An 11,208-nucleotide genomic window follows, 5' to 3' on the forward strand; every position below is an offset into this window, starting at 1 on the left:
GTGAGTGAATCTTACTCCCACTTTGTGTCTCCACCCCACTTCCCATGTCTCCATTCACAAATTCTGTGCATGCTCTAGGCCTTTCTCCTCCCTGCCCTTCCCCATACACTTACCTGAAGAGTCTGGGAAAAAGGACAAAATATGCATGGCCAGGCAAATAAGAGTTCTCCCTGGGAAACAAGTCTAGAGTTTGGAGGGCAAATTTGGACCAGAGGAATGTTAGAACCACCTGGCTTCATAATTAGCCCTGTCCTCCAACTTAACCTTTATCCATAAAAACCTGATAGTCTGATTTGCAACTCTGACCACTTTGTGCCTTTCTCACACCTGGTTGCAAACAGTGCTTCTTTCTGCCTCTTAGGACCCTAATATGGGCCCATAATATGTACTTCACAAAGTGATCGCTAGCACTGAAATTCTTCGTATGGAAGGAATTTTGTTTTTCAGAGCTAATCTAGCCAGGGCCTCATGCATGCTCAGCAAGCTGCCTCTCCAGCCAGTCTGGAATCTGATAATTACTGTCAAAATGGGTACATATGGAACTCCTCTACAAAAGAGAAATGGAGACAGCTGAGGAATACTGAAATACGGGACAACAGTTCATGAGACAGATGACAGGCACTGCTCTGGAGCAGGAACCATTGGGCATTGCAATGAAGAAAAGTTCAGGGAGTATGGCCCGTAAGATGAAGGCAGCAGACACAGGAACCCCCGTCAAAGGTTATGTGCAAAAGAGCTTGGGACTTTTGCTATAATATCTTGGAATCCACGAGCATTAAGAGGCAGAAACTACAGGTGGTCCTTTAAACCCAGACTGGCCAGCTAGGAAAGACAAAGTTGAACAGAGAAATCAATTCACAGAGTAAAAATACAGACAGGTGTGATTTGCTTCCAAAAGAATTATTCTAGCAACTCTTTAGACATAACTCATTCTGTTACCTATCTTCATAGAGACCAAATGTTTTTAAGGGGAGATAGAAAAATAACTCAGTGGTAGAGCCCATGCCTAGCACACGTGAAGGTCTGGGTTTGCTCTTCAGCAATGTCGCCATGGAAGCCCCTCAGTGGGAAAGACCTGCTCCTATTGCTGTGAAATCCCTACTCCCTCATAATTAATTAGCACTGGCTAGTTTTACATCAACTTGACACAAGCTAGAATCATTGCAGAGGAGGGAGCCTCAACAGAGAAAATGCCTGCATAAGATGTGGCTGTAGGGCATTTTCTTAATCAGTGACTGGTGGGAGAGGGCCCAGCCCATTGTTGGGGGTGCCATCCCTGGGCTGGTGGTCCTGGATTCTATAAGAAAGCAGGCTGAGCAAGCCATGAGGAGCAAGCCAGTAAGCAACATTCCTCCATGGCCTCTGCATCAGCTCCTGCCTCCAGGTTCCTGCCCTGTTTGAGTTCCTGTCCTAACTTCCTTTAATGAAGAACAGTGATGTGGAAACAGAAGCCAAATAAACCCTTTCCTCCCCAAGTTGCTTTTGGTCATGGTGTTTCACCACAGCAACAGAAACCCTAACTAAGACACCTAGCATATTACCCATAATAACTCTTAATGGCACTCCTGGCCAGCTAGACTAGGCGCATAGCTCTCATGAACTTTGGGGACTAAAATTGACCACCTAATGAGATCTGGTCCATCCTCCAGTTCCTGGCAAATGTATTCAAGCCTGATCTCCTTTATAGTTAAAATTCTCCTTATAAAAGGTACCCTGCAGTTTCCCTACATAGCCATAGATAACACTTACTAGTTTTAGGGTTTTTTGTTTTTCTTCAAAAGTACAGAGGCTCTTATTTAACCAGGGCCCTCCTCTACACTACTATCACCCAAAGCCTTGGTGGTGATATTTACCCAAGAGTAAACTTACCTGTGAGCATGATGGTAAAATCCCAGCCACAGGCCACCTGTCGTATTGGACAACTAATGAAAGGCTTGCAAATGGTAAAACACAGAACATCCTCTGTGTGGCCAAGCCCCAACTGCCCATCTTTATTCAGGCCACAAACAAAAAGTCCTCCTCCATCTGCAAAACAGAAAGCTCTGTTGGGGGGGTATTCGATCACACTGTGAACCCCAAGTTTACATTTGCATTAATTAAATAAAATTAACCTCGGGTCAGGAGGATGAGTTAGCAACCAGTTAACAGAAAGTAATCATAGAGCATCCAAGGGCATCCAGAAGAGTTAGAGAGACACACAGGAAGTAGCCAGGAGGGATTTGGAGTGGAGGCTTTTTATGCTTTGGTTGAGCAGAAAGACACTCTCTTTCCGAGACTTCGGCAAGGAGAGAGGGTTAGCTGGTTGCTACTCCACCTCTTTGAGCTCACAGGTTTTCACCCCAGCTTTTGAACCTCAAGTCTTATTTATAAATAGAACAACAGAATTTTAGTTAAAGCTACCTTTAGCGGCAGCGAAAGGGCCAGCGCCTGTGGAAACAGAATTCCCACCAAGCTGCAGCCTGAGTGGCCAGGCCACTGCCGAAGAAGCAGGCCGGTAACTGCGGAGATACAACTGCTGGCTGAAATAGCAGTAAAGTGCGGCCACTGTGCCGAATTAAAACAACAAAGCTCCAGTGTCACCATCGTGCACAGGGAGAGTCACAACTCCCAAAGTAAGAAGAAGTTACTGTGCATTATTTGGAGCCACAGACAAAAGACATCTTGCCCATGTCAATGTTATTAACTGATGTATGCTAGTGTGTTCCGGAACCAAGGCTTCAAATGTAATGTATAAATGGAAACTCCCAGTTCTGAACAAGTACCAATCAATCACCAAATGGAGCATCCATGACCATAGGAAAGCCAACACCAACGCAATACTTAGAATGTGCCAGGAACTGTCCAAAGAGCTGAACATGGGAGACCTTTCACACGTGTCTAGGACCCATAATACTTTGAAAGGAACTGTTTAATTTTAAATTGTTTTAAGGTAACTTTAATGTAACAATAATTCATATATAATACAAATGCCATTCTTAAGTACAGTTACTTTCTATCAGTAATTTTTGGCATTTCCTTACAAAGGAAGGGAGGAATCACTGATGACAGGAACACCAAAGACCTGTAAAACGCCCTAATATAGCCTGAAAACACCCTGAGTTTATCTACTGTTATTATGCCCATGGGACAGGTGAAGAAAAAATTGAGTGTGCTGGTTAGCTTTGGCTACCAACTTGCCACAACCTACAATCACCTGGAAGGAGAGTCCTAGTGAGAAATGATCTAGACCAGGTTGACAGGCGGACATGTCTGTGGGACTGTCTTGATTAGAAATTGAGATGGGGAACCCACTCTGAATGTGGGCAGCAGCACCATTTCATGGGCTGGGCCCCTAACTGTGTTAGGGTGAAGACAGCTGGCTGAGGATAAGCCGCAAGCGGGCTAGGATGCTTTTGTTTCTCTGCTCTTGACTGTGGAGGTGATGCTTTAAGTTCCTGCCTCGACTTCCTGCGATAATATTAAGTCAAACGGACCCCTTCTCCCCGATTCTTTTGATCAGGCATTTTATCACTGCAACAGACGCAAGAGCAGAACACTGTGGTATAACAGGGAAATACTGGCCAGAGCCGTAGAGCTAATGAACGACAGAACTGAGCCCAGGGAGTCTGAGCCCAGCTCCCATTCTTAACCAGATGCCGTACGCCAGCCTTTACTAAGCTGAAGCATGTGTGGCACCCAGTGCCCTCAGCACTAGGACGGAAAATTAAGGACAAGGGAAGGTCCGTGATCTCAAGGGATATTTCACCTAGTTGCAAAGGCTTCAAAGTAAAACTTACACAGGTTATAACACGTCCACCAATTTGCCTTATGACCTTAAGCCTTCCTCTCCGAGCTTTATTTGTATAAGGGGTTAGGGGAAGGGAACTTAAAGAACTCAGAAGTTCAAGCTCTGACCAGCTAGGACTCCCTTAATGGTTATTTGGCTCTTTCACAAAAACAAATGCTGCTCTCTGAGAAAGACAAATGACCAAAAGATGGCAAGGTAACATCCAAGGGGAAATTCCTCGACACAAAAGTGAGTGTCTATCCATTTGTGAAGAGAACTACCTGTGACAGCTGCAGAGTGGCCCCCTCCTCCTGTGACGCTCTTGATACACCTCGGCTCGCAGAAGTCACTCAGCTGCTGGGGCAGAAGCACATCTTCCTTATGGCCAAGGCCAAGCTGCCCGTAGCTATTTGCACCCTGGGGATAAAACACAACACAGATGAAAAGCAATCCGAGTGCCCAACTGTCAGCATCCATCTACCAGTCAGCGTCCCCCACCCTGACACACCTCTTAGAGCCCCTGACATTTCACACACCCACTCTTAGGAGGCTGTCTTGTGCTGTCTACATTGAGAAACCAGGCCCATCTGTGAGCACTGTGATTTCTATTTCAGAGGCATCCTTGGCATCCACAACTTAGCCAACCACGTGGCTCACCTTTCCCTTCAAGTACACAACCCTGTTCTAGTTTGTTGCTGGGGGGAAGAGGGGACCAAAATTGATTTAGGGAAGGAAAGGGCAGAAGCCATGAAGAAAACTACCTGTGACTCACTGGTTCTCTCCACTAACTTTCTTATATAGCCCAGGCCCATCAACCTAGGGATGGTGCCACCCACAGCGGACTGACTGGACCTTCCATATCAATCATCAACCATGATGATTGATCATAGACTTGCTCACAGGCCAATCTGACCAAGGCCTTCTACTGACATTTCTCTTCCCAGGTGATTCTATGTTGCATCACAAGGACCAATCAAGACTAAACTGTCTTTGGGAATCAGTCCAAGGATGCCCTCTGATAAAAGCTAATTATCTAGGAAAGCTGAGAAAAAAAAAATTAGGTGAGGAATAAAGGAAAAGTCAGCAGGAAACACTCTGTCTGGAGTCAGTTTTGCACCCCCCCCCCCTCCATCCGCACTGGGAAGCAGGAATAACTCTCTGTATTTATTCGGTTAGCTAAGGATGCTGCATCCCAAACAGGAAGCACTGTCATTTATCTGTCCAGTACAAGACCTAGGCAGTGATCGCCAAAGGGTCTTTTCAAGTATAGCATTGGACAACTCCAAAATTCAGATGCCCCTTGTAGATCTACACTATCAAGTCATACAGAGTACAGGTCTAGGGATTCAGCAGAGCAAGAGAGTGCTGGCCTGGCATGTTCCTAGGTTCAGTCTCCAACACCGGAAGGAAAAAAGTCTCTAGTCTGAAATCTTTACCGCTAGGTTACCTAAATAGAATTCAGTATATACACAAATATATGTCACAAAGATGTTATAAAGACGATGAAGGCAATGTCCATTAAGTGAAACAATGACCTCTCTGCATCAAAAGACACAAACACAACAGTGAGCAGACACTGTAAAGAGCCTGAGGCTCAGTGTGTTCCAAGTTCTCAGAGCCTGTCATATTCAGTCAAACAAGAGGAACTGTGACCCCACCAAAAGAATCTTCTTAATACTTCAGAAATTCCTCTCTTCAAGTGCCTACTCCCAAGCTGGTCCCTTTGGAGGTGAGTGGTGGAGCCATTTAAAACCCGTTTTTGAGGGGCCCCCGGATGAGAACGTGTGATTTAAAACAACTACCAAGACATGAATACAAAACACACAATTACCCGGCTGTCTGTTGGGTATTTCCAGCCACCTTGAGCAGCAGGGCTCCAAGATGAAGAATGAGCTATGCACGGGGCACAGGTCAAGAGGGCCTTGGGAACAATACAGCTCCAACTAAGTGCTTCTCTGCATATATCACAGGCACTTTCCATCCTCACAACTAAGGAGCATTAACATTCATTTTACAGATGAAGGAACTAAGGCCCAGGGAGGCTCAAGAAATGACCCATAGTTACAGAACTGGGTGAGCAAGTTAGAAGTCTGCTTCTTTCATTAGATCTTGTCAGTAAGAAATAAGGATGTATTCGGAACCAGCCCAGAGCTTAAGCCACATGACTCTAGACTACTGCTCACCTCCATCATTTTATCCCCATTTTCTTCTTTGTATCATTCCTTGGTACTACAGTGTGTCTTGCCTACTTGATTAGTCTACCTCCTCTCCTAGAAACCATGAGGTCAGGGACTCTCCTAAACCTGAAACTGCACTGGCCAGGTGTGGATGTCAGGTACAAGTCTCCATCCTGGAAAGGTCAAACGCAGCACCACTGTTGCAGAGTGAAGCAGAGAGCATACGCTGGGGTTTCTAGGCAGTCTGCATGCCCCGTTACCAGGCTTGCAGGACAGGACGAGGAACACCTGCGGGAGAAGCCAGGTAAGAGCCATCCGAGGGTCGTGCTATGTATCAATCTCTGTAGTGCGGCAAGAGGCCTTAAACCCAATATAAAGCTGGGGAAAGGAAATTTTAATATACCTTATAACAATTATGTTATGATCCTTCTTTACAAAGGATCCAGACAGAACACACACACACACACACACACACACACACACACACACACACCCTTGTGAGAGGATGAATTGTGTTCCTCTAAAATTTCTATGTTAAAGCCTGACATTATCACAATATGGCTGTATTAGAGACACAACCTTTAAAGAGGTAATTAAGGTTAAATGATGAGACTATAAAGGTGGGATCCTAGTCCAGTCCATCTACAGTCTCTTCCTAAGATACCAAGGATGCCCACACACAAAGAAACAACCGCTGAGGCCTCAGAGAAACCAAAAGTGCCCCCACCTTAATCTTGGACATGCAGCTTCCAGCACTGTGAGAAAATAAATTTCTATTGTTTAAGAACCCAGCCTGTGGTGTTTTGTCACAGCAGCAGAAACCAGCTAATACATGCACCCTGATTACACAGCAGGAAGAATACCCCAGCAGGCCTCCAAGCACCCTAGTAAAGGGAGGTTCAGCCCCATTTCTGTCTCTGTTCATTCAAGGCCACATCTGAAAGGCTTTCTCTGTCAGATGTTTCTCCTCTGCCAAAAAGACAGCAGTCTCCTGGCTGGAAAATGACAGGCAGCAACACATTCAGTTATTAACCCCGCCCCCACCTCAAGTGCTACCTCAAGGAGAACCAGCTAGGCCAGGCCATGCTCTCCCTCCCAACAACCTTACACTCAACAAGTGAAAAGTATGTCACTAAATACTAATTTTGGCAGAAACATAGGTGTTATAACCTCCTCTAATACAGGAACTGGAACCCCTTTACATCTATGCATTTCCCAAACATTAACACATAGCTGTGGCACAAAGGTACTCATTCATTCGTTTCATCATCCATTCGTTCATTCATTCATTCTTTAGTCAACAAATATTTCCCTGGGGTCTACAAGATGCCAGGCACCAAGAGAGACAATGCGAACACCACTAGCTCAGTACTCACTCTCAGAACACCTCCGCTGTAGCCAAGGAGACTGCCGTTAACCAATCATGCATTCCAATTACAATTTTGGCATTTAGTATTAAGAACTGCAACACCCAACATATGCTTCCTGCCACGCATGTCCCCCACACTCGCGAGCATAAAGCCTCCTCTCCAGTCACACCATAAGGATGACCATGGCTCTCTCAAAGCTCGGTGTCAAACCTAACCAGCCCAGACTCCCACGCCCCCAGAAAAGATCAGATCCGGTCACAGCAGAGTAACAGCAAATACGCAGGGTCTGCGCGTCACGCGGGCACACTCCACAGGCCTCACATCCACCGGATGCTCCCCAGGGTGATGGCGCTGGAAAGGAGCCTTCCATCCTCCAGGCAAAAGGAAGGTTCGATGACACAGGTGGCCCCGCGAGCTCTGACACCAAGCGATCTTCTTTCTGTCCAGCCTCCACGCTGTCTTCCCAGGCGCTCTGGCGGCCAAGGGCTTCCCCAGCATGGACGCTCTGCCCTGAAGGTAGGGTCCTCCCGAAGTGCCTCCGTGCCCCCAGTCTTCATGCCACAATTACCAGCAGGTCCCTCAGGCACCGCGGGGAGACCCTCCCTCTGCACCCTTGCCTCCCTGCTGCAGCCCAGAGTGCGCCAACCCAGGACCCTGGCTTGGGCCTCTGCCTCCCAGTTCCCCCGCCACCCACGCAGACGCCGGGAGCTCCCGGGTCTCCGCGCCCCTTAGACGCTTCCCGAGCCCGGGGGCGGAGCCACGTACCCAGGCGAAGAGCGCGGCGGTGGAGGAGTCAGCCTCCGAGACACAGGACTCGCGCGCCATGCACACGCTCCGCCGGCGCTTCCGGGAGGGGCTGGCAAGGGGCGGGGCCGCGGAAGCCAGGGGCGGGGCGAGTCCTGGAGCCGGGAGCGGCCAGCCGGACGAATCTAGGGACTAGGCGGGGCCCGTGGGCGGGGAGCCGGAGGATGCTGGGGACAGTTCTTTCCCCCAGCTCGAAGGAACTCAGCCAAAACACTGTCCAGACGGGACCTCGCAGCCTCCAGGCAACACACCCGTGTGGGAATGTCTTCTGCACCCACACTCGTGATGCATTACGCGTCACGCTCAGTCATCCATCCAGAAAGCTCTCCACGGGCCCCATGCTGCCCAGAGCGGCTGACTTGACCGGAATGACACAGCGTGGTGGGCAAGGGAGCTGAGCCTGAGGGTGGGAAGGGTCCATTCCCGAGTTATCCCGTAGCTGCCTTGGCCTGCTTCGCTGTGCGTTGGAACCTGAGAGTATTGGGTGGCGGTGATCGCCTTCTAAGCCTGACCCCACGGTGGGAACTCGCCCCTGACAACACCCGTAGAGCTGGCTATTGTCTGTTGTGCCCCTGCGCTGTCCCTACCATCTACAACGGCCTGCCCTAATTCTGGTGATCAATATGAATAATTCTCACCCAAGATAGATTTTCATGCAATACAGCTTTTGTCGACGCTGTCATGATGTTGGTGGGAGTTAAATAGTACAAGGTACCAAAGCGCACTGGGAAAATGGAATTCGGAATCTGGAGGTGGGGAGATAGTGTCACATTTAAGGCGATGATCTGCATTCGTAGCTCTGGTCTCTGCAGTCAAGTTTTCTTCTCCCCCTGGGCCCTCACATTGGAAAGTATCTCAGGGAAGCTACTATCCAGGTCTCGCCTGTTCACGGTCCTCACACTCCTTGGTTGTTACTGCCTGCTGGACCTCGTGAAGACAGCCCCTGGTCTTTTCTCTCCCAGACATCTTGAGAAGGTGGGTGGTGATACTTAGAAATACAGACAAGACAGGCAGAGATGCTCTATCCTGAAGCCCTAAGAGATCCAGGGCAATGTTTACCAGTTTTCTCTTGGGGTTTTGACCATTCCTTTCAAGGGCATTGTAATAGAATGTCACGGTAGGGTGTAATGGGACATCCTCTCTCCTTTTCAGCAGTTCCCAAAGCAATAAACACCAATAACTCACACATTATAAACTAAGGTGGGTTTGTGCAGGTCTTGTGCTTATTGTCACAGTCTCTGTTTTCCACACAAAATCCCAGTGTTGATGAGGAGAAGTGGGCACAAAAGTCCCACCCCTAACTAAGAAGCTGTTTGCAACTGATACATAGGAAAGAGAAAACCATTTTTCTCCAATGGAGTGAACTGGGTGTATCAATCCAACTCCAGGGCAAGCCCCATGCTTAGGAACAGTTGACGAACACAAAAAAGACTCCATGTTTCATGTGTGCTTTTTGTTGTTGTTGTTGTTGTTGTTGTTATGGCTTAGTGTTTTTTGTCTCTTGGGTTTTAGTTTTTCTTGTTGGGGGTGTTCAAGAGGGAGGTGAAGAGGATCTGGAAGGACTTGGGTAAGGAGAAAAAATATAACCAAAGTATATTGTATAAAACTTTTTAAAAATAATGTTTAAATGTAATAAAAATAAAAATAAAGTAAGGTGGGAGAAACCAAGCCAGAATTTGTGAAGCGAGTGTCAAGAAATCTGGATGGATTCCTGCCTAAGAGACAAGAGAGGCTGTAAGAGATCCCAACGGGATATTTGGCTACTGTTATCAGTGTGATATCGTGATATGAATCCCAACCATCTCAGCTCCAAGGAAAGATACGGCAACAGGACCAAGAAACCATTTGGATTGGGGGATGCTTGGCTCATGATGAGAAATGCAACAGCTAGCCACCAGACAAGGACTGATCGCTGGTCAGAGAGAGCCTTCTGTTAAAGTCAGCATGAGCAAATTAGCAAGCAGTCTTAGACTGTGTTGGAGAGCATTTAAAGGGATAAAATGGCACCCATGGGACAGTTGGCCACCAGATTCCCAGAGACTGATGGAGATGAAGTTAATAGACTCCTAGTCAGAGAGTGACACCAACATCAAGAGATACTGAGGCCTTGCAAACCACCCCAAACAGAGTGAACTGACATTGATACTTAACAAGAGCAGAAAGAAACGTGGTCCAACGAGACCTTTCCTCCTTCTTCCAGCTCCCTGCTACCTGCCACTCCAATAACTCAGTGCAGGAAACCTAGCTCGCATTCAGACAGGGAACAGGACAAGGAAGCCTTCCCAATAAGTGGTGATGAGGGCCAGGTGTGCTCAGCTTTACCGTAGCTCATGGTTATATACCTTGAAGAAGCAGAGTGGTATATAGTTTTTATTTTATATTTTGCATCTTCTTAAAAATATTTTAAGTTAGTATACAAAGTAATGGGTTCCACTGTGGCATTTTTGTTCTTCATTCTAAGTCAGTGTCCTCCCCCATGGCTGAGTCTTGGTACCAACCATCACCACTGCTAGGGTCTCTACACTAATAAAATTGTGAACACAAAACTGAATCTGTTTTTAATAATTGAATCTGTTTTTAATATGTGTTTGACAAAAAAAGAAAACTTTTTGAGAGGCAAAATGGCTCTGCAGTTAAAGGTGCTTGTGGCCAAGACTGACGACTGGAGTTTGATTCCTGGGGCACGGATACACACACACACACACACACACACACACACACACAAATTGTAAACTATACTTAAAAAAAAACACTTTGAGAACATGAGCCTTGAGTTTATTGTCCAGTGGGATAACAAACTTTTAAATTACAAATGTACATTACACAGCGTACTGAGGACAAGAGCGAATCGGATCACAGTTATCTTTATCCACTTCGAGGACATTAACATATGGTCTCCATTATTTATTGCTTTTGAGAAGTCCTCACTTGTTTCTTTCCCTGGAAGCCAGCTTACAAATGGTCAATGATTCTGTACATGTTGCTGTATCTTGCTACTTCTGTAATTCCAGATGCCGAAGCATGAAGTTAAGGAACATTGGCATTCTGACGATTCGCATTTGTGTTTTCTTCAAAAAAAAAAAAAGTCAAA

The 11,208-nt window shown here is 46.8% G+C and overlaps 1 protein-coding gene across 1 annotated transcript in view; it reads right to left on the minus strand.

The window, feature by feature from the left end:
• Positions 1-8,152, minus strand: part of Sergef (secretion regulating guanine nucleotide exchange factor) — a 214,906-nt gene extending 206,754 nt beyond the window's left edge. Inside the window, 3 exon segments of the mRNA XM_059274441.1 lie at positions 1,870-2,025; positions 4,048-4,183; positions 8,079-8,152. Of these exon segments, the coding sequence (XP_059130424.1) occupies positions 1,870-2,025; positions 4,048-4,183; positions 8,079-8,138 (352 nt within the window). The 5' untranslated portion in view covers positions 8,139-8,152.
• Between the last annotated feature and the right edge of the window lie 3,056 nt (positions 8,153-11,208).

The sequence above is a fragment of the Peromyscus eremicus genome, chromosome 1 (genome assembly GCF_949786415.1).
Source record: "Peromyscus eremicus chromosome 1, PerEre_H2_v1, whole genome shotgun sequence".
Taxonomy (NCBI): domain Eukaryota; kingdom Metazoa; phylum Chordata; class Mammalia; order Rodentia; family Cricetidae; genus Peromyscus; species Peromyscus eremicus.